This window comes from Melanerpes formicivorus, unplaced genomic scaffold, assembly GCF_026170545.1.
Source record: "Melanerpes formicivorus ecotype bairdi unplaced genomic scaffold, bMelFor1.0.p_v2 SCAF_22, whole genome shotgun sequence".
NCBI classification, from domain to species: Eukaryota; Metazoa; Chordata; class Aves; order Piciformes; family Picidae; genus Melanerpes; species Melanerpes formicivorus.
In genome coordinates this window covers 3,065,216-3,089,508 of record NW_027142374.1, presented here as the reverse complement: position 1 = coordinate 3,089,508, position 24,293 = coordinate 3,065,216, and the positions used below count along the sequence as shown (strand labels likewise).

At 35.7% G+C, this 24,293-nt stretch overlaps 1 protein-coding gene across 3 annotated transcripts in view; it reads left to right on the top strand.

Moving 5' to 3' along the window:
• The window catches only part of DIAPH2 (diaphanous related formin 2), a 238,918-nt gene that overhangs the window by 92,638 nt on the left and 121,987 nt on the right, over nucleotides 1–24,293 (top strand). For all 3 annotated transcript variants that reach the window (XM_068151840.1, XM_068151839.1, XM_068151838.1), the window contains 2 exons: nucleotides 6,960–7,089; nucleotides 20,553–20,678. In XM_068151840.1, coding sequence (XP_068007941.1) covers nucleotides 6,960–7,089; nucleotides 20,553–20,678 — 256 coding nt within the window. The remainder of the gene's footprint in view (nucleotides 1–6,959; nucleotides 7,090–20,552; nucleotides 20,679–24,293) is intronic.

Below are 24,293 nucleotides of genomic sequence, written 5' to 3'. Positions count from 1 at the left end.
TGGTGAATTAAGGCTGTTTAATTATAAGTTTCTTCTGAGTCTTTCTGGAGCATACAAGGAGAATAATTTTTTTCAGTCTGAATTTGTTCAACTACTGTGCAATACAATATGCATAGAACTCAGTATGTTAAATAGCTCGACTTACTCATCTTCATTCCTGTCTTCTCTCCAGCTATCCCTCAAGCAGTGTCACAGAAATAATTATTTGGAGTTAAAGATGAATATTGATAACTGAAGTTCAACTTTAGTTGCAGTGGCAAAATTTGGGATGCAGTGAAAAGTTTGATTTGTAGCAGTCAGAATTCAATGTGCTGGGCTTGTTTTTATTTTGGTAAATTATGTGTAAGGCATTGGTCTGAATTTGATGGAGTTTGCAAACGACCTTTGAAAATACCTTTAAAATGAAGGGATGAAGTTGGATAAGAGGAGGCTGAGGGCAGACCCCATTGCTCTTTACAGTGATCTGACAAAGAGGTTGTAGTGAGGTGGGGCTCTGTCTCCTCTCCTTAGTATGAAGTGATAGAGCGACAGGAAATGAGCTCGAGCTGTGCTGGGGGAGGTTTACATTGCATATTAGAAGAAAGTTCTTTACTGAAAGAGTGGTCAGGTTTTACAATAGGTTGCCCAGGGAAGTGGTAGAGTCACTATCCTTGGAGGTGTTCAAAACCCATGTAAACATGGCACTTTGGGACATGCTTTCATGGCCATGGTGGTGTTGGTTTGGTGATTATACTTGATGAGGCCTTTTACAAGCGAAGTAATTCTGTGATTCTGAAAATCTTGCAGAGAAATTTTTCAGTTATTTTTTGCTTGGTCTTATCTAAGGATCTGAGTTTTGGGCACCATGAGAAAATCTGCTGTGTACCTCAAAGAGAATCAGCCTTGGGGGAAGTGAAATGAAGTGAAATCTGATGTATTTCAGCAGAGAAAGACTCTGCTTGCAGTAATTTGATGCCAATATGTTCTTCTCATAAAACAAAATCCAACAACTGAGGAAAAACTTTCATTCTTTAACAGCTTTTAAAGAGCAGCCAAGTTGAAGGAGCTGTTTTGTGCCTTTTTATGTTTTTTTTTTTTAAGAGATTTAGTGCTGCATTTGCTGTAGTAGTGGAATATAAAAGGAAATGAAGGTTTTGAGTAGAAAACTACTTGTTAATGAGGGGGAGGGGAAATGATGACTGTGCATGAATGGTACTCTAGCATAGCAGAGGCATGAAAAGGTTTTCTTACACTCCAGGTGATAGATTTATGAATTGCTGTCAATGCAAATCCCACAGATGTTGACACAGCTAATGTGGATTGACTAATCCTGCAAATTGTTCTCTACTGAACTGAATAATTGCTGAAGCATAGCTATCTGTCCTTGCTGCTAAACTCCATTTGAAATAGCTGAGACAAAAATCTATGACTTTATAATTCAGCCTTGCTCTCAGAAACAAAAATCTGTTTAACTCTATTTATTTCAAGTTAGTTATTTGTGAAGGAAGTATGTTGTGTTTGTTTTGTTTTCCCCCTCCCTGTGAGATTGAGAGAAACAACTTTAAACATTCTCTGTAATAAAATGTGCTGTTGCCTTCAGGTACTAGATATATTTTGTTATAAAGTGATGTCTAAATAGAAAAGAATCACAAAGACAGTGTTGGGAAGCAGAAAAAAGAAGGTCTTAGCAAAATTTGGAGAAGAAATTGTTTCATTAATAGGTCTACCTATTGATTTAGTCTTCAGCTGTTATGTGAACAGCATTTATAATAAATCTGGCTAGCTATGACTCATATTTTACATTTTAACTGTTCTTTGTGTTTGGCCCAGAGACAAGGATTATAGTTTAGAAAAAAATAGTCAGAAAGTATAATACAAAGGGAATCAAACAACTGGATAACTTGATCAATGGTTCTTAAAGGCTTGATGCTTGTAAGATTTTTACCTTCTGGTTTGATTGGGTATTGCTTTTTTCTTTATTATTTAAGATCAGTGGTTTATCCTGTCTTTAATGTCAGTGGACTTTCTGCCCATGCTAAGAGCTTTTAACTTTTAATTTTTTTGGGTAAATTTTATTTTTGTATTTTTGGAGCCAGCCATCAGCAAGGCAAAACAAATATCTATGTGTACACATTGCTATGGGCAGAGTACACAGAGTTGTTTTAATCATGAGGCATCCTAATGTGATTAATTCACCTTTCAATGAACCCCGATTTTCCTATTGATTTCATTCCCCCCCCCCCCCAAAATTAATAATCTGTTTAGCAGATGTTCTATGATCTGAAGAAAGCTGGGGAAAAAGGCAGGTATTGATCTGGGATAAGTGATTGTTTTTGCAAAACGAATGTTCTTAAAACAGAGCTGGTCATTTTGTACTCGGAAATCTGTTGCTATGTAGCAGTTTGTATTAAAAGATGATCAAGTGCATAAGCATGAATTCAAACCTGTCTGGTCACAGGGAAAAAGCTAATGCTTGTATGGTAATTGCAAATCCTTAAAAACAGATTATCTTTCTGGATGTTATATTGCAGTGTATCACATTATTGATGAAAGAAATGATTTGTAAACAACCTTTGGCAGAAGACAGAGAACTTAATTGTGTTCAAATAAGAGATGAGCATTAGAATTCATGGGCTGTATCAAGACTAGCAAGCAGTAGCAGCACTTCTGATGTATGCACTAGAGCATTCATGATTGCCTGAGGTGTCAAGTGATTTATGAAAATAGAAATATGGCAGGAGAAGTACTAAAGTTCAGGGAGTTTGCTCTAGTAATGCACTAAAGGTGAAGCCTCTTGCCTGTTGCTTTGTTGAATCAAAAGCTATTCTGAAGCCCTAGTGCAGTGGTAGTTATCTCATATCAGGAACAGGCGAACTCTCACTCTGTGAAAGATACACTAGGCAGAAATTGAGTGGAAAGAAAAGGGTTTTGGTTTAGGATACAACTTTTGTTCTGTTTCTGGGGAATTTGTATAAAGGCTAACAGGAAGCATTCCTCTGTTTTCATAAAGCTTTCGTAGTATTCTAGCTGGTTCAATGTATATTTTATGTGATGAGTGATACTATGTTACTTCTTGTTCACAGTGCAAATAGTACAAGTGGTTTATCTAGTTCTGTCTTATGAACTACAGCACATTTATTCATCGTGTATCAGCCTCTTTTCTGTTAAGGTGGGAAGGATTTATAGGTTATGTGAAGTTGCATAATATAAAACATTAATTGCTTTCTTAAATAGCTATAATAATCAAATGTCACTGTAGTGGTAGTTAAAACATAGATAAAAGTTTCCTTATATTAGCTGGCACTTTTACACCTGATAACTCAATCCAAAAGTATCTGTGAAAAGAAATAATTAGGGGGAAAAAAAAAAGTCTGGAAGTAGGTTGGAACGTGATTTGCATGTTTTAAATCCTTTATCAACATATTACATGTAAGGGGATGTTTTTGCTATGTTGAAGTTATTTCTGAGCTACAGGCATAAACATTGCGTGTTGTACATTACTTGATTTAAATGGGCATGCTGTGTTATGCTCTCTGTACGTCAGTCTTTAATCCTCTCCCAAACAGTGAACCTGACTGTATTGACCACTCCCATGGATGCTCCAGCATTCAGCTGGAAGCTGCTTTCTGTAGCCTGTGCTGATCTAAATGTGTCATTCCCGAATTCTGTCTCGCAGATAAAGGGCCACCGAATCAAAACCTGTGTTTGAAATTTCTAAAACCTCAGTGTTTGTGTCACCTTCTAACAAATTTGGAAATCCTTAAGGCAGTGATGAGCACTACACCGAATCACAGTTTGTTAGGGCTTGTAAGGGGCCTTGAAAGGTTATCTAATCCAGCCCCCCTGCCAGAGCAGGATCACCTCAAGTAGGTCACGCAGGAATTTGTCCAGGCAAGTTTTGAATGTCTACAGAGGAGACTTTACAACCTCTCTGGGCAGGTTGTTCCAAGGCTCTGTCACCTTCACAGTGAAATCTTTTTTCCTTATGTTCACATGTTCCTATGCTCTAGCTTGCACCTGTTGCCCCTTGTCTGATGCATGAACGAAACGAAAATGCAGAAGGCAAGATGCAGAAATATTTGAAAGATTGGGATGTTCAAGTTCCATGAATTTGGCTTCCAGTACATGCATTCTTTAGGCAGGGAGCAAAATCCTTTTCTTAACTTATTTTGTTGGGTGGTTTGGGTTGGGTTTTTTTGAGTTGTGGGTGTATTTGTTCTTTTTATTTTTTAAATTTTACTTTTTTGCTTAAGATAACCTAACCTAGGCCATTAGCATGGAAACTCTCTGCTTCTGAAGATGCAATCCTCTGTACAGTCTGTTGTTTAATTTTGCACTGGCCTGTGTCCCTGTGTACCTACAGTTGTGAAGCTGATACACTTAAGACTATGAAATGGATGCTACTTTCCCTGGGTTTCTTTTGTTTTGGGTTTGTTTTTTTTTATGCCATATGAACTGATAATATCCCTTGGAGTTTAAAGCCTGTAGAATATTTTATTTAAGTATGCGTTTCTGCTTGGAGTGTAGGTTAAGATGTACTTGGGAGCCACCTTTTTTTAAGTTCTCATCACTCTCTGCTGTAAATCTTAGATGCAGTTATCTGTAAAAGTGCAAGGAATGAGTGAAAGGTGGGAGAAATTCTAATTTTCTTTCTCATGTTTTAGTCTTGCTAACTCCCAAGTAAGACATTTCTTTAGTTGACTTTCTAATTCCAAACACCCAGAATTGCCTTTTCCATAAACAATTTAAACTTCTACCCAATAGAAAGAAACAGGAGACAAAAAATTTACCGAGAGTACAAATGTACTCTTTGAATACAGAGAGTGTAAAGGCATAGCCATGCTGTTGGTAGCATTCCAGCTCCTGTCTTTTATTTCTTTGTTTATATTTAAGTACTACCTACTAGACTACACTCAAATCACACCTAGTTTCCTTTTCTCATTATATTAATAGGCTTTGGACTTGATTATTAAAATATATAATATATTGATTGTAAAGTCAAACTGAGCTGCATGCTATATCTTGTGTCTCTTAGCTGTTGAAAATATGGATGAATGTAGCTGTGAAGTGTTTCTTGATGGGGCCAGGGAAATGACTTTGACACAATTTTTTTTTCAGATCTAAATGTTTTCTACAGGTTTTGGACAACTCAGCAGGTGCTAATATTAGCTCTAGTAAATATGATCTTACTGGTGGTGACAAAATGTGTTTCTGTCTTAATCTGAAAGCAAAATGATGTTGTCCATTTAGGGAAAAAAAAAAGGCAGCTTTATCCACTTGATGATGTCAGAGCGATCAAAGACAGCAAATCCCCCAGTTCTTGTTCACAGACAAATTGAAATGCAATTTCTTTGTGCCATGTAGATGTTTAGCCACTAAATCTACTTTTTTACTACTATTCTTTTTTTTCCCAACTTGGAAAAACTTCTATGTCCATAGGACATTAAAACCTTTTAACTGCATACCATTACTGAGCATTGTTTGGTCTTTAATCACTGCATTGGTATAAATGAAATTGCATTCTTAATTGCCTAAATACCTTATATTTTTAAAAGCATGTTTTTCGACTGCACTCATTTATTCTTAACAGAGTAATCCTTAAAGCTGAAAGGCCTGTATTAAATTGAACATCAATGGCAAGCCTGTCATGAGGATTATGGAATTAGAACTTCTAGTGATTTAGAGAATGAGAAAACAAATAGGAGATTTTACACACACATTTATGTATTCTTCTTAAATAAATCCTTGATTTCATTTGTTGTGTATGTTGTAGCTTAATTCTGTCTAAGAACTGTACTAGATGAATTAGTAAACTGCTGTTAAAAAAAGAAAAAAATCTTTACAGATATACTTGTAATACTAATTCCCTATAACAAGGGAAGTACATTTTGTCTCAAACTCTACACTTCCTCTCTGTTGCCTTTCTAAGTAAGGGGCAATTTTTGCTTCCACAAAATCTTCAATCAACTCATACAGGCATTCTTCATATCTGCATGAAAATGGAGGAACTAAATTTGGACTTAATCATTTTCTCATTTTCTTCTTATTTTCGTTGCATGCACATGTGCTCTCTACCATGAGATTTAGCCACCAGTATCTGTGTTTCCTTGAAAGTTTGCCACCAGCCCTCTATGAAAACAATTACTGCAGAATTACAACTTCAAAATAACAAACTGATTCTGGCAGATAATGGGCTTAGGTTAATGGAAAACAGAGGGCCTTATCACCTTCTTGAAGACTGGTTTATTTCAAATCACTAAAAATTGTCTCTGCAGCTGAGAAATAGTGAAAGGAGGCTATTACCTATTTCTTCACACTGTGCAGCTCTTTATAAATAAAACTGGATTCCTTTGCTGGCAGTTAGCATTCCTTTTGCTTTTCTGTTGCCATTTTGTGCTCCAGTGAGGTGGGGTGCATTTATTTCATGTGTCTGTATAGAATTTGTCTGAAAGTCTTTGGGATAAAGCAGCATGTTTCGGGTTCTGCTTCAATGAAAATTTTTGGATTTGCAACAAGGAATTTTTTTTTTAACTTGACTGATAAAAGAGCAAATTTTGACTTTTCGCATGCTGTCCAGCCATGGAGCATTTCAGAAGAATTTCCTCAAAAATCTGGCAGTGGGGGGTGCTGAGGAAATGAATGAAATTCTGTTCTGTTTAATCTCTGTTCAGAGCTATTTTTTTCTTTTATCACAGCAAGCGTTCTGAACTGGTGTTGCTCAAATCTCTAAACTTTATGGGCTGTCCTCAAATTTCATTGTCAGCATCATTAATTGTCCTTTAAAAAATATGCCCCGTAAGGGTAGATTCCTGTTGTAGTCAGGAATTGTGAAGAACTGGAGAAATTCCACTTTTTAAAAGAATTTGTTTTATTTGCAGGCAACTCATGTTAGTAGCCTCTTGCTAGGGAATTTCCATGTGCAATTACCATTTTATGAAAAATTATGTAACTTTGTGTTTTCTCCTGTGTTCACTTCTTAGATTCGTGATACTAAATCGTCCGATCAGAAAACAACCCTGTTGCATTTTCTAGCTGAAATCTGTGAGGAGAATTACCTGGACATCCTAAAATTTCCAGATGAGTTGCAGCATGTTGAGAGTGCAAGTAAAGGTAAGCTAATAGATAAAACACCTACAGATAGCAGCTGTTTGCTGTGACGTTAAGTACTTCCAACACTTCATTTTAGATTGTAGGATTATGTAACCTGTAAACGTTGATAATCCATGTGGATTTTGCTTTTCTGGTGTTTATTGACCTGAGTAAAAGTGAGGGGGGTGGAGGGTGGAACCCACAATGCATAACTACTTTACTTCTCAAGTTTTTTGTGGAAATAATCAAGCATATTTTGGTGCGCTGCTTACAAAATCACATACCAGGAGTGGTTTGAGTGGTGTAATGATGATGCTTAGTTAGTATTACACCTTATAAAGTCTTGTTGCTTGAGAGCAAACACTTGTGAGTGTATGCACAGACACAGTAGATTTCTCACTATAGCACTTAACATTTGAACAGGGAATGACAGATCTGCTTTCTGAAGATCCCAGACTGTATATGAAATACATAGTTTAATTATATTGTACAGCCTACGATTAATGGTGGTTTTATTCTTCATAACTCGGCAACATAACCAGGTGAATGTGATAGAAAACTTAATTCATTTGTTGAATATATTTCAATGGGAAATACACTGTGCTTCTTTGGCAAGCTTGTTGCTTAGATATTAAAAGTGAAGGTTGTGTGATAGTGGTTGATGCAAACTGCCTTATTTTGACTGGGCATTGCTGATTCCTCATACCTTTGTTAAATACATGGTGGAGCAAAACAATATGAAGGGAGAGGGGAAAAGAAGTTGGATACGTTGTTGTGCTAGCTCTGTCCAGGTTTTCTCTTGCAAATTTTTGTTTCCTTTTCTTCAGTGTTATCAGTCAGTGTCTCTCTTTAATGCAGTGGTTAGCTGTTAGATACTCTTTTTTAATTAGGCCATCATTTTCTTTCAGTTTGTGGTGTTCTATCTTACACTTCGATCTAGTGAGAGTAGAACTTGTTTCCCCAAGGACTTAGGGAATAGTTCATCAATCAGCCTAACTTTGCTATTGTTTCATCTCCAGCTTATTCACAGACTTTACACAGTTTTCTTTGCCCTGCACATTTTTTTGCCCTGTTTCTCAGAGTTTGCAAGTACCTCTCTGTACTTCGTTTTCTGCATGTAAACTAAACTTTATTTGTAAAGGTTACGTATCTCCATGCTTCACTTTCCTCTTTGCTGGTGGATGCTTCTTCGGTGTGAATGCCTATTGGCGAAGTGGAACTGATCTGTCTATTTAGGGCTGAGAGCGGTATTGTGTTTTAAAGCAGTGTAGAGTCCAAAGGGATAACTTGTACATTACCATCTTGGGTATACCATGTGTTTATACACATTTATATCGATGAAGGAGTATGCTTAAGCAGGGTACAGCTGGATACTCTTATGTGAGCAGTACGATGGATATCACACAGAAATTTACAATTAATAGTGATTTTGCTGTTTGCTCTCAGAGTTGCTTGGTCTCAGGCAAATATGTTATCTTCACATTTGGACATGGATAACGTCCCCAAAATTATTTTTGTCTCCCCCTTCTCCTTCTTTTCTCTCCTAACCTTACCCAGTATCTGTCACTGATCTGTCCACTGTGATCACAAAGACCTGTGATCGAGTAACACAGTGATTAATTTTATGCAAATAGCAGTTAGCCACCTTATCAAAACTCAAGAAATAGTTTCTGCCACTTGATAATTCTTTTCTTGAGGTGATTTTTTTTAATAAGTTTAATCATTTTCTTCCTCATGATCTTTTATTAATTTTCTCCTGTGGGTAACTCTTCACCTTGCGACTTTGAGATTTTTATAGTTTACTTCAAAGCCTCTGATGTTCTCTGAGTTGACTGGAGGAATTAAACTAAAGTTTGGTTAAGCTATAGCATCTAAAAGAGAGAGAGCATATTAATGGGAGCAAAGTCAATACTAATCCTGATGCTTAGGGTATATACTAAAAAGTTTTTATTGCTGTTACATTTGTTTCATCCTGTGAAGTACGTGCTGCTTATATTTCCCATAAGCAACACTGAATTCTTCTCAGAGGCATCCATTGCCCTTCATTTTTAATGACCAAAACTTGCCTTTAAGCCCTTCTTTGCTTTTTGTAACAAAGCAGATTTTTGGATGCATGAAGATGATTTGTGCATCTTGCTTCAGCTGTTCCCCATGGTGCTTTGTGGGTTTTATTTAATTGTAATGTTCATCTGCTCTGTGACGTGTGGTTGTCTTTTTTGTGTAGGAAGTTAACATATTTGTCTAGGAGAGGAGATCTCTGCTTCTTATTTATTGTGTTGTTTCATAAACAAACGATTTCAGGGATAGACAGTTAGGTTTATTTTCCCTGTAGGAGGCTTCTTGTGGAATAAATTTGCTGCCGATATGAGGACATTGGCACCCGTTAGTTATACATAAAATAAAAGGAAATCTACCAGCAAATATTATCACTGTGTGAATTTTAAATAAGAAAATGTGAGCTAAATAGATAACAGACTGATTACTTCAGATGTATGTGTCTTAACTTTTAGGTAGAAGGCAGCCTCATAGTTTGAACTGTTCATAAAATTCCTAATATAGTACTTTGCTGCAATCAACTTCTAAATCTTGGGTGCATTTTATCAGTTCCATGCAAATAACATGGGAGTATTTTTTTTACTTTATAATTTGCAAATGTATATAATAAAACCCTAGCATCTGAACAACAGATGATTTTTTTTCCCCTAGAAATAGCAGATAAAGCATAAAAATGCATTTTAATATGAAAAGGTCAATGAGATTAGATGAACTGCCCATGCATGTACTAAAATCTTCAATAATCTGATTTTAGGTGTAATAAAGTATTTTATCTTTTTAAAGATGGAAGATCAACTTAGAGGTTTATGAAAAGTAAAAATAAATTAAGAAACAGTTTTATTCGGGAAAGAATAAGCAAAGGTCAAACTGATTAACTATCAGGAGATTATTGGAAAAGCATTCCTTCTTACTTGAAGCAGACTGCATGAAAGGAAAACCAATAAAAAAATCATGAGATTGTGACAAAGTGGATTCTTTTATAGCAGTAATACTCACTTATCTTCCCCCAGTCTGCAGTGTTTTCCCCTTGTTTCCCTGCTGTTAAAACTATGTAAAGCCTTTTCCTCATATATCTACCTTGTTTACTTCTTATTCCAGCTCCTGCTTTTCTTTTTATTTACACCTACCTTTCTATAATCTGTGTTTTTATTAAATTCTTAACAAATTTCCATCCCTCTCTGTGGATGCAGTCAAATGAAACTTCAAAATAACCACCCCAGAGGTCCCTTACTGAAGTACAATTTGGGATTCTTAAAAATCATAAATGTTTTTGAACTAGGAATGCCTGAGTGTCAAGTCAGCCCAGAAAGAAGTACAAACCACACAAACTAAAAGGAGGAACATTAACCATGTTTCTATAATGACTGTTTCTTTTGTTTAGAAGAGCAGCAGTTATAAATCACAGTTTATAGTTTAAACATTGTGCCTGTATTTAAAATAAAATGCAACTCTATCTTTTATCAGTTCAATGTTGTGTCCAGCTCCCCCTAAGTTTAACAGTTCTTGCCTGCCTTATCTGCTTTCATTGTTTGCCAAGAGTAGGAGTTACTTGGCTGTGTAGCCAAGTAGACAAAGTTTTGTGAGCTTATGTTGTTCCACTGGTGCTTATTTCACAATTCAGTTGGATATAGGATATCTGTAGTTGGCCATCAGCCATTCTCTATGTTCTCCTAACATATTGGACAAGTTCAAGTGATACTTCGTACATACAGGCAGGTTTGGGGGTTAGCTGAGCTAATGTAGGACTCCCAAGAACTGCTGTACTGCAAGCAAAGAGCTGAGCTTAACCATGAATGACATCTAGATAATCTCTTTCAGAAATAGGGGTTTTTCCAGAGCTTAACTTGGAATTCTGTGCCAGATATGCTACTGAAGAGTTACTTTAAGTGTTTTCCAAAGCAAGGCAGAACATTCTGAGTAAAATCAAGTGGATGCTTTGGGATGGGGTGAGTGATGCCTGCGGTAGACTAGACCATACTAGTAACAGGAGTGCAGATTTCTCACTCCTGTTGGCACAGTAATTTCTTTAATTCACAAGCATATGGTTCTGATGGTTGAGGCATCTCTCTATAAAGGACATGAGTAATCAGAAGTGCTGTGGAAGACAAATATGTGAGTACTTAATACGTTATTAGAAGTGCTGTAGGAAAAGACTAATTTTTAAATTCTGTGCAGGTACTTCACTGTGCCTTAATGCCATAATGCCAGAGTGGGGAAATATTTTAAAATGTTCTGTGCCATTGTTACTTTAAAGTATAGCAATCTGAAACATACTCATTAGTAGCAGTCATTTCTCTGTCAAACAGAAGTTTATAGTTCATTGCGGGAGAAGAAACTGTGTTTTTGCAAAAAAGATCTGCAGTATTTTCCACCTTGTGCAGTTTAAATTGCTGAAACAGATTTTGCCCAATCTGGCACATTAGTGGGTATAAAATAGACAATGCCTTCTGGCATGAGAAATTTAATGCCTGCATCTGTGACTTTTCTCTTCATAATAGAATCTGAAGTTGGCATTTTGCATCGTAATCAAAAGTCAATCTTGCACTGTATGATGACTTCTGTCATTCTTTTCACTCACGTACGCTGCAATATTGAAATGTCAGGAACTCGCTCAGCGTGTTTTTATGAATGTAGTAAATACACAGTTAGGTACATCAGATACTAGAAGACTTTTTCCCCCCCCTTCTACTAGCACTCGTGCATTTGCATCCAGCATGAACATATTGATGGTAGCTTATGCGTCATCTCATTAAGAGTTTTTGACAGTCATGTTCTCCTTCGTTGACAAGCATCAGTGAGGAAGACAGGGAAGTAAAAACTTCACAGAGATTTTGTGTGCTTGTTCTAAGGTGCAATTTCTGAAAGAGATCCTGTTGGAAACTCAATAGGATTCTGGATTGGCTTACTTTCTGCAAGTTGCTTACTGAACTTTCCCAGTCTGTAAAGATTTTGAGGATTCTCATGTGTAATAAATGGTATGCAAAATTGTGGTAGCAGTGAATTCTGAAGCTGCTTTTGAAGCTACAATTTGGGTTCCACATTAAACAAAGTTAGTTTGTGTGGCTTACATTTTAAGAATCCACTTCTCTCCCTGAAGTGTAAATATCAAGGGCAAAATTAAAGAATAGTCCAAATGACTCTCCTGGGCTGTTGGCTATTAAAGAAATTAAAACATTTAAGAAATTTTGGCTGTTGTTAAACCAATTCAGATTTGAAGACTGCTTTAAATGACTTCTCAAATTATGTAATCCATTTAGAATGTCGTAATACAAACCACTAGAGAGAGTGCAAGCTACAAAACAGCACTTAATACATTCTTTTCTGCTTTATCTGTTCTTGAATTTGCACTTTCATGGATGTAAGAAGGGTTGTTATACCTCTGAAAGCATAGTTTGTGCTGCAGTTAATTGGAAAGACCAAACTCATGTTACAAGCTCAGAGTCTGAAAGGAGGTCTGTTGGATGAAGTTGCTCAACACCTTTTCTGCACTTTAGTAACAACAGATAGGTTGTGTTACATTAGTTTTACTACTTTGCTTTCTTTGTATTTCTGGTTCTCTGCAGGGTTTATACATGTGTACCACTGACTGTGCTGTGCCATAGTGAGTTACAGCATCTCTGTATCAGTGTGATACACAAACCAAGCAAAACTAGACTTCGGAGAAATAGTGGCAGTGCAAAATTACTGGCTTTTGAAATAAATGCCACAGGATTTAGCATGTTGAACTAACACTTCCAAGTCTGGATGCAATTAATAGAGTTGTTTCTTTGCTTTGTGTCACTTAAGATTTGCCTTATATCTTGGCCCAGAAGTTTTACATTAATGTGCTCATTTAATAGATGGAACTTATGAGTACAAAATCACTGTTTTCAAAATTAAATCAACTTTTCAGATCCTGAAAGATGTTTGTAATTAACATGTAACATCACAGTAAGGTGTGTTTCTGGAGTGCTTTGTGGGAGATGTTCTTATCACCATAGAACGCTACTGAAGACTGCTGTTGTCACTGGCCAGCTCTATTTCTGGTTATGTTTCTGAATCTGGGACACTTCTTTTCTAAAAGTTTTTTATTTTTCATATGTGACATCAATTATCAATCAAATGATGTAATATAGCACTTTCACCCAACACGAGAGTTCAGAGAAAGTATGAGCTTGGCACACAGGGAATTTATTTAGGTCACAAAAAGAAACAAAAAGGTGGATGATACGACCTGTCCAAAGCAAGGGAGGGATTTCATGTTCTGAAAAGTCATTTGGGAGATCAGTGAGTTCATACTGTGCTGTACTTTGGAAAGCAGTTTCAACAACTGGCTCATGCTAGAAACTAGAGAAACAGTGCATTTACAGATCCTAAAGCACTGAATTGATTGTTAATGTCTTAATTAGTGTTGCGTGCATCAGAATTACTCTTTTAGTCATAAAATACAGAAACATAATTGATGGAACTGAGAAGCAGATTCATTCCCTAAACTAGAGTACAGTTCTGTACGTATGTTGATATTAAACATAAGCTACCCACAGAATTTTCTTTTTGTTCTGTGCATATACTGAGTGTTTCAGGATTATGAGTGGTGTTTGTAATTTCCTAAACTCCAGACAAGAGAACATGCTGCTTATTATGATCCTGAATTTAGGCCTAACAGGCAGTGCTTTGTTTATTATTATTTTTTTCCCCACTGTCTTGTTTGGCAAGACAAGCTTGTAAATGTCATTTGAGAAGCTGAAGATATCTTCATAATTTGTACCCCAAATTTTGTCAACATTTTATCTTAAGTAGTATATATTCTTTTCTTTCCAGGTGTGGGCTTAAAATCTCTGTCATTCTTCTCTTTCTATCAGATCTATTTTCTTTCAGTGACACATGAAAATGTCATAGACCTTTCTATTGTGAGGACTTGGTCTGGATCCCAGTTCAGTCTCCTTCCTTTTTCTCTCTGGATGGAGAGCACTATTGCAGTCTAGAGTTTTCTGCATGTGCATGCCTCATTAAAAATTGTGGTGTGCTGAAAGGTAATTAGACTCTTAGTGAGTGATTCAGTCTGAATTCTAAAGCCAAGAGTTACTTGAAGCTGGACTTGTTGGAAGGTGCTCTTATCTTAATTGTGGTTCACCTCTGCATGTAAAAGGACCCAACAATAGAATCGAAACACAACTGCTTTATTTTAGGTTAACTAAGATAATGATGTTACTGGAGAAGTGATAAGGCACAGCTGTGTCACTGCCTTCCTTCACCATTCCCTGTCACTGTTGTGATAAGGCAACTAAAATGCAGAGACTTCTGGTGAATGGAATGTTAGCATGCAAATTAGAAGTACAAATGCACATCTATGTGTGAAATGTATCTGTTAAAAATTCTCTTTTAAAGCTTTTTCAAATTACATGTTTTGAGTTACAGTACATTGTCATAATACATAAACAAAAAACATTGCCATTTGGGCAGAGTTCCTGTTTTTTCCTAAACTTTAAAAGATGCCGGGGGGGAAATCTGAGGAAGATTTACATAAGAAGTGTATTATGCATGATGTATCAATTGCTAAGCATAAGTAATCTATGCCAGAAAGCTTTAGCCGTTTTTTGGGGAAGAAAAGTATGATGTGCCCAAGCTAGCTAAGACACTCTCCAGTTTTTCCTTTTGATGTTAAGGTGTTTAAATCTCCACCCATACTCATTTCTAACACTTTATTTGAGCTTATGAACACAGTTTCTTTTACCACAGCTAGAGTTCTGCTTTGTCATTTAGACACACTCTTGGCCTAAGAATGTGCTTTTCATTACCCTTCTTTATTTCTACTGAAGCTCTGTTAAAAATACAAGATCTTTATCTGGAAGGAGTAGCGTTTGCTTGTTGCCAGTAGTAGATTTGGCTGTATATAATCATAAAATTTTGTTTAATACCACCATGCATACAGAATGGATCCAGAACTTTAAGTTCACTGTCCTTCCTGGCAAAAATATTTCAATATAGAGTTACTTCTGCTGTTACAGTTTGTACTAGGGCCTCACACTAGGGTGTACTGAAGACCTAGTTTCTGATAATGGAACTAATGCGTGGCATGGCTCCCAATTTTTGCAATATTTTATCTGTATATCAAAGCATGACAATGGGCTCGATTGTAGCTTGTCCCCTGCAGAGAGTGTGGCTCTGTTAGAGAAGAATTCTGGTGTGAGTAGTGACATATTTGAGAGGTAACATATTAAGGGAGCTGTTTCAAATCTGGAAGCTGTTCAGTAATCAAGCTTCAAATATGTCTGATTTATACCTGTGTGTGTTTAAATACACACATGTAAAGATATGTACATACAAGTGCCTGGGAATTAAACATGTCATGGTACACCTATATCGCATGGATAAAAGCATTCATATGTATGTATACTTGTGAGACTGATTTATTACAGTGTATCTATGTGTGTAGGCACACATCTAATACACAGGTATACTCTGAGGTAGATGTGTGCATGCTGTGCTACTTGGAATCCATAAACAGACTACAGCCAGGACTGTTCACCTGACACCAACAAGACATTTATTCTCTTAATAAATATAAACTTACTTAGCAGTATGAATTGAGTAATCAATGACAGTAATTCCTGCAGATTATGTGCTTGCTCATCCATTTCCCCTCCAATGGTTTTTAAGACTTTTGTGAAAGACTACTTCCATCTGCCCTCAGGCAATAGGAAATAAATAATCATTAGTATGCTTGGAATGTAGTTATGGTACAAATACTGTCTAGACTTAGAAATCCACAAGCTCATTTGCTTCATGTAGACTTCATTTCGCTTACTGAAGTAATTTATATCATTGGCTCTCACTGTAGAGCTTTTATTAAATGTGGGTGTAGCTATCCCTGCTCTGCATCATGACCAGAGACCCTCTGTATTTATTAAAGAGACACTGCTCCTACTCAAAACGTATCATTTCACCCCTTGTTTTAGGGGAAGACTCTGTTGCAATCTTGTTTTAGAAGGGATTAGTCTGTCCTTTGGTACTATCACTGCATTACTGTAAATACAAAATGCTTATTTTGAGTGTGGGGGACTAGCTAGTGTTTGACACTAACATGAGATTAACTGCTTGTACCATTTTAAGGAGTAAAGTGCTCTGTCTACCAGACGTGCACTAAACCTTCTGTAGCATGCAGTCTGTGCAGCTGCTTTCTCCAAAAGATGTAGATGGGATTTATATTTTGTTTTACAAAGGAGGAATTAATATAGGCAAAATAATGAAGTGAAGAAAATATTACCACCTTTCATGTCAAAATGACATTGTAGCTTCTCTTTCTATTATGAATAAATAGCAATATAAAAGATAATAGTTTAGCCAGGCGTAGATTTAGTGATGCAAAGTTAACAGAGCTTCATTCAGTCTTTGTGCATACAGAATATTGATAAATCTAGGTGCTTGTATTAGTCTGCCACTAACATGAAAATGATCTTGGCCATGTATTTAATATACATAACTTTATATTAATCTTGTTGATATTAATCCTATATATTAATAGTAATTCTGTGTGATAATGCCTTAGGTAGTTGAACATAAAGGTTTAATTTCGGTCATTGTATTTTTTTTTTCTCTCTTGTAAATCCTTATATTATAGTGGTGTGATGTACACATGTTGAAGATGCTTTATTTCTTTCCATCTTAAAGTTGCAGCAGCTCTCTGCAAAGACAGCAGTAAGATGTACTCTTTGGGAAGAATATTGCAGTCCTTCCAGCCTGTGTCCTCCACCATCCACAGATTTTCAGAGACGTATTAAGTGTTACAACCTTGTCTGTTCTTTGTGATACCTATTTATGGATCCATTCTGTATGCATCTGTATATTCCTTTTTTTCAACTTCTTTATGCTGTCTGCCTCCACTGTTCCTGGTGTCAGCAAATTTGGCTTTTTTTGGCTTCTCAAACTTTCTTTTCTTTTTGTTTTTTCCAATGCTGACCTTTCCACTGTGTCTGGGGGCTCTTAATTCTCCCCGAAAGCTCTGAGGGTGGCGAGGTGAATTGGTTATGGCCATTGATTTATTTTACTTTTGAAATATAGTAAATATTTTATTCAGTGCAAGGGATTGTCCAGGCTTCACACAGGCTGCTTCCTTATTTTTTTTTTCCCCTGGTATTGCTTATTTTGGAGTGTTGGGGGGGTTATGGAAGGCTTTTTCTGGTTGTTGCTGGTAGGTTTTGTTTTCTCCTTTATTTATTTTTCCTTTTTTTTTGGGTTGTTTTTGGTTTTGTTTAGTTTTAGTGTTTGTCTTATTGTTCCTATCTTGAAGTCAAATATTTGTGTACTCTATTTATTTGGTTGCTCTCTCCTGTAGCAGTATTAAGTGGAACAGTATTGTAATTGCTACTGCAGGGAGGCTTTCCCAGTGATAGTAATAGTTCTTGAACAGTGTTTGTCTGCCACTGAAGACCAAGTGCTACTTTTCCTCTAGATTATTAGAGTAGTTCTACTAGGGTGTGTAATTTTCTTGTGGAATGATGGGCCAATTGAAGGTGAACAAGCCTTTGTCTTGTGACCACCAACTCTGAGGAGCACAGTGATAGAGTCTGTTTAGTGTGTGCATTTATGCAGTGGCTTCAAAGAAACAGTGTTTTGCTGCAAGTGGCAGTTATGCTTTGATAAATTGAAAGCTTACAGGTCTTTTAAGAAATTTACATTATTTTCTCTGAAAGACTAAAAGGTATTCATGTTACCTCCTCTTCACATTACTGCACTAGTAAATCTCTAATAAAACAGTTTATGGGAGGAAATGTAGATAGTTTATTACAGTCTCTCTGTATATCTTTCCTGTTATGTGGCCTTTTTAAGCGTCTCTTGCAAACAACAGCTTCATATATTGTTTGAACTGAAACTTGTACATTTGCCTGGGTGAGCAAAAAAATAAACAAACAAAACTCCACACAAAACAAGCAAAAAACCCCACACCAACCAAAAAAGGGAAACCCCAAACAACCCAAATGAATGAAAATGTACATTCTGCAATGCACTCTGTTAATTCAGTGTGAATATAGAAGTGAATCATATGAAGCACAACTTTTGACTGCAGTCTTGCTTGGATAGGGTTCCATGAACATCATTTCAACTGTTTTATAAACTGTTTTCTAAAACAGAGTTACTCAATATATTTCCATTTTGATCACAGAGGCTAAGACTTCTTATTTGCTATTGCTTGCTGAATTCCTGTGCCCTTGCAAATTCCACACAAAAATAAACTCTGCTAAGTGGTCATGCATTCAAATATTTTCAAATTGCTGAAAACAGTTTTACTTTATCTGTTATGGTGCCTGTTTACTTACTAGCTGCTATTCTTCTTAAGAACAAAATTACCATTTGCATCCTCCTAATTTATTTTAAGTTCCAGTATTTTAGTTCAGTGCTGTTTGTCTCCCTATCCAACAGCATAATAACCTATTAAAATATTACAGTAATTCAAGTTCTTCAGTTCAAGTGAAAATGCTTATCTGACAATAATATCAAATGATGAAACTACTGTAGCCATAAACTGAAATATTTGACAATGCTTATTACTCAAACTGCTTGAGGGGTTGATTTCAGAATTATCTCTTGATTATTATATTAGTAGTTTACAAAGATGCTGTGTCAGTGTAGATTTATTTTCTCTCAGTTGAGTTAGGTTTAAAAAGCTGTTTCACAATAATTTTAAAGGAAGTACCAATGATGTAATCTTAATATGCAGCATAAAATAGGTAAAATTGAACATAAAATCAAAGTTATGTCTGATAAAGACAACTGTTGGTGCCTTATGTATTTGGACTCCTTGTGAAAAGTTAAGTCATGTTATTGGTTAATATGAATCATTACTTACAAAGAATATAGAATAGATTTTGTTCCATCAACAGCTTCCTTATTTATAGGATTTATTCCACCCCCCCTCCATCCCCCATCCTGTCTGTCAGGCCATTCTGAACCAAATTCTTGCTATTCTTGAATCCTATTGTCACGGCATATGTTGTTTTAATTACAAGTAAATAGAAAAAGAAACAGGTCTCCTTGAAAATTCTCTGCAACTTTTGGTCCTGGGGTTTACTGTCAAAAGATAATAGAAAGCAGAAACACCTTAAAAAACCCCAAGTGCTTATCTTGAGTACCCAAAGAATCCTTGGGTTATCTGGGATGCAAATCTACAATACTAGCTTTGTAGAGCAGCTGCTTGCAGTCAATAGAGGGTGTTGACTTGGCTGACTACTGAACAGGAGATAATGTGCTGGATGTTCTCATCACTTGTTCCCCCTATCAAAAGTTGTTTGTGGCACTGTCTGTTTAAGAATTGACCAGAATTATAGGCATGTCACTGAAGATCAGGTAGTTTGTAGATTATAAATCTTCTCTGAAACAGACTACAGTGAAGATACTGTATACTTAGTTTAGAGGAAGGACACAAAATGGTGTAGATGTTACAGGGCTCTTTGGGACAAGGTGGTAGTGAGGTTGCTTGCGTGGCCTTGAAAGCACAGATTTGTTAACTGAACAAGAGAAGATAAAGAAAGGAAGGTGGAATTTGGGTCTAATGTACATCTTTAAATTGAGAGGAATTGTTTTTGCCAGACCATTCTTTATGATTAAATTGAGAATAAGTGGACTTGATGGATTACACCATAAATGTCAATATTGCGGACTTTGTTTTAATATTGCAGTTTGACCAGGAACTTCTCTGCAGAGACTCTGTCATGTTTCCTCTGGTTCTGGAATTTCATTATTAACCACCAAAACAATTATGTCATGATTATCAGTGGAGGTTTCTCTCAGGGTGAATTGATTAGGGCTGTTTAACACAATTGAAGAAACGGTGGTTTATATAGGAATAGCTTGTGACAGAGTAAGCAGTGTTTCTTTAGAGTAGTCTTTCATTTGTGCTACAATTATCAGTTATTTTTATTATTCAGATCTACCTTTGATGTTAACAGAGGGTTTCACATATGTTGGTTTCCAGAAATCAGTTTAGTTTGAATAGAGGAAAAAGATTTGATCTTTTCTCCATGTCTGTTCCTTGAATCATTTCTGTAACAGTCCGTGCATTAATAAGATCATTCATTTAACCAACTACATGCATTAATAAGGTAAAATCTCTTTGAACTTGAGCTACACTTTAATCTTTGAATTAGATTTAAAAGAATGAAATATTATTTTTTTTAATCAATAAATTTAAATAGAAATTGAATAATTTGAACTAATGGTAGCATTAAGTGGTGACATTTCACCATTAAATATGATGATTTGGTGTGTTACATTAGATATTTTCACTTAATTTTTATGAAGAGTAGGATTTTTATGAGCAGTAATTCAGAAAAATGTGAAGCTACTTAATGGAATCATTCTCCTTGGTACTGTATATACTGACATTGTTTTCCACCTTCTGATATCCCTTCTGGAATCTGGAATGTTTTTAATCACTGTACTTTCTTTCTTAGTTTCAGCTCAGACTTTGAAGAGCAACCTTGACTCAATGAAGAATCAGATCCAGCGCCTAGAGAAAGACATTGAGAATTTCCCTAAAACACAGGATGAGCACGACAAGTTTGTAGAGAAGATGAGCATATCCTTTTTGTGTATTTTCATTGGTGATCTTAACATTCTGATCATCTGGTCAAGTATGTCCAGCACTTGAAGACAGTTTTAAGTCACTTCTTCCGTGCTTTAATTCTAGTGCGGTGAGAAGCATAACAGAACATGCTCTATGTCAGAAAACATATAACTGAGTATTATGTAAAGCATTTATAGACATACTTTCAGGGTGAAACCAGATAGTTTTCTTGGAGGAAGTAGTTGTAGTGACTGCTCATAAACACAGCGTGGAGGTTTTTGCTGTCAAGAATGGTGTTTAAAGGTAAGATAACTGTTGAGTCATTTCAGGCTAGAAAACTGTCAGCAGTGGAACTGAGAGCAGTTACTATTTTTACTTCAGATGTGCTGGCTTTTTGAAGAATTAATAATTATTTTTATTTATATATTTTAGCAGCACTTTAGGGAAAATATCTTGTGCATTTCTTTGTGATTTGTCCTTTTTTTTTGTAGGGAATAGAGGCTGTGGGTTCTTTAAGCGCTAGTAAGTAAATTCTTTGGGATAACAACATATGATGTCTGTCTAGCCCATTTTCATTCCAACTTTTATATATCCATCTTTACTTTTGCTCAGAAGTATGAAGAAACAAGTGAAAACAAGTAGAGTCAAGAATCTCACAAAATTGAGAGAGAGACACTAAGTGAAAGTCCTTTTTTTTTCTTAGAAGAAATGTTCAGGGTTTTATTTTACACAAAGCATAGTTCTGTACATATGGAAGTATTCTGAATAGGGTACGTGGCCAACTTCAAGGCTTTTTGTAAACTTAAAGAAGCTCAGATAGTTCATGTGGCATCTTACTGCAACCAGACAGAATTCATGGGTTTGTGGGTTTTTCAAAGGAAAAAGAAAAAAAAAAAAAGAGGAGGGCTGATATCTAGAGCCATTTGTAGCTGCTCTTCCCATTAGTAAGTGGAGGTACTGAAAGGATTCTTTTGTCTACTGTGTATTTGGAAGTAAGTTTTGGGGGAATTAACTATCTGAATGTATTCAGTGACAGAAGCTCACAAGAAGATATTAACTATCTTTCTGTATGGATTTATTTTAAGTTTCTGACAAGAGTGAATACAAGAAGCTTAAGGGAGACAACTGATGACTAAGTGGAAATTGTTTCATGTTGCATATGAAACACCTTCTTGTCTTATTTTCAAGGTTAAGAGTCTTGCTAGTAATCCCATTCGTCAATTCTGCTAGTTAAAAAGGTTATTCTTTCCCTTAGATACATTCACATCAGAAAATCTTATAATAATGCCTTGTAGTTGTCCTTTACTTTGTCATCGTGCGTGTAGGCTGAACACTGTCAAGCTCGCTCTTCTTTTGTTCATAAATGAGTTTAACATATTGAAGTGCACTTCTTGCAACCGTGTTGTCTTGTTAAGCTTGACAGCTCAGTTATACAGGTTATATACCTTATTTTTCAGTTGTGTTGAGTAAATACTTTGCTATCTGTTGGTTTGCTACCAATGTATTTAGCATACTTACAAAAATGATTGGCGTTGTTCAAGTGATTTGGAGTGAAAAAAGAGCTAATCAAGTAATGCATTCCTTTCTCTGCTCTGCACCTGAAGTTTTTAAAGGAGAGAGATCATCTGACAATATCAAGAAGTTTTGTTTTTAAAATAAATGTACTTTTTTTTTTTTTTTTTCCTCTATTGGCAATAGTAGGAAGATCCAGTGAAATTTTGGAAAATTAATTGTTGAAGGTCTCCTGGGCAGCCTTACTTCAGTGCACGTACACTGATGTCACAGCTAGATTACCAGTTCCTGGTAATTAAAGTAGGCACCCTGAACTGCAGAAGTCTGACAGCTTTTATCATGTAGTGAATTGGGTGGCTTGACAAAATAGATAAAGACTGTAAGAAATGAACTGATTGCACCTAAGGATTTATGTTTTCATAATTAATAGATGACCTGATAAATGGTGGGTTTCTTTTTTAAAAAGTCATCTCCAGTTATCTCAAATGGTGAAATTTGTTTCTGCTTATAATTGAATATTTTAACTTCTCTACATTCCCTTGTTTTTTTTTTTTTTTCTTTTTAGATTGAAGAATAAATGTCTGAGGGGGTAGGAGGGAAACGATATCTTAGTTTCCAATATGTATTTCTTCTGTTTCTGTCAGTTTGGTGAAGAGTTGTTGATACTGAAATTAGAAAGTTAAAGAACTTTAGGCTGAACATCTCTCTAACTGCTTGAGTGTTTCAGAAAATTTGAGATGTGTCTGAATATAAATCACCTCTCAGTGGAGACTTTTAAGATGCAGGAATTTGTGGTACAATTAAAGGAATTGTTTCTTCATTCCTGCTAATGCACAAAGCTGTTTACTTGTAGTGTGCATGAGATTGTCTTCAGAGAATATGACAGGAATATTGCTTGGTATCATACTAAGGCAGGAGATCAATTATAACAAAATACTGTTCATAATACTAATGCCTAACAATAAAATTAATATTAATAATAGAGAAGCAAATGCTCTGAAAGAGGTCACTCAATTTTACTTTTTTAAACTCTTGTACCAAGTGAGGGTTTTTTGTGAGTGACAAAAAGATTAATAGAAATTCTACCTTCATTTTTGTCTGTGGTTTTATTCTTGACCTATTTCGAAGCAGGATAATTCATGATTCAGAGTCAGTTTTTATTTAAAGCACGCAATTATTCATCTCAGTACATGGTACTTGATGTACCTCTTGAATGCTTCAAAATAACTTTTATTTCATTCCTAAAGAAGTTTTAAAGACAGACTAGTATGTCGCTATTCCACAAGCTGTTATAAAGTTGCAATGTATTGCAGAAGTAATATATTCAATTAAATGTACTCCATTGAATTAAAATTAACTTCATGTACTTTTGACTGCAGTCTACTAATTTGATACATATCAAAAGGTTATTTTAATACTTTTTTATTAGCTACAAGCTGAGGAAAATGGGTTGATATTATCTGAAGGGTTTGTATATAAAGTAAGAGTATAAGCAACAAAATTAAGTCATTTGGTAGTGGAAGCACCCTCAGTTTTACAGTACTTTCTGTAGAGCCATGTATATATTCACATGAAATAGTTCTGTAATTGTGTCAGTGAGACTTCCTGCTGAAAAGTGTCTTGTTTTTTCCATTTGTGATCACACTGATTGCTATTTTTTAAAAACAATTAATAACAAAGATGCAGCACGATCATCTGATTTGATTTCAAGCATGATGAAATGGGCTCAACCAATAATGTCATAGTCCACCTCATACTTGCAATAAAAAGCATATATTTTATGACCGTGTACCATCTTGTGCATATACAATTCAAGTAGCTGAAATTCTGCTACATCTGTAACAGAATGTACCATTCATCTTTCTCTCAACTATGCACAGTGATGGTGGTTTGACTCTTTTTGGTTTTAAGTTCTAGCCATCCTGGCACTTAAAAAGCTGCTAAAGTTTTTTGGGACCTGTTTGTTAGATGTCTTCTCCTCCATGTGAGACATTTTATACTATGATCAGGTTACTTAAATTTTAATATTTATCTGCAATATTGAAGTAGATTAATTCTATTAGGACTTGTTTTCCTAGTCTATTTTTTAATATGCATGGGAAATACTGATTACAAC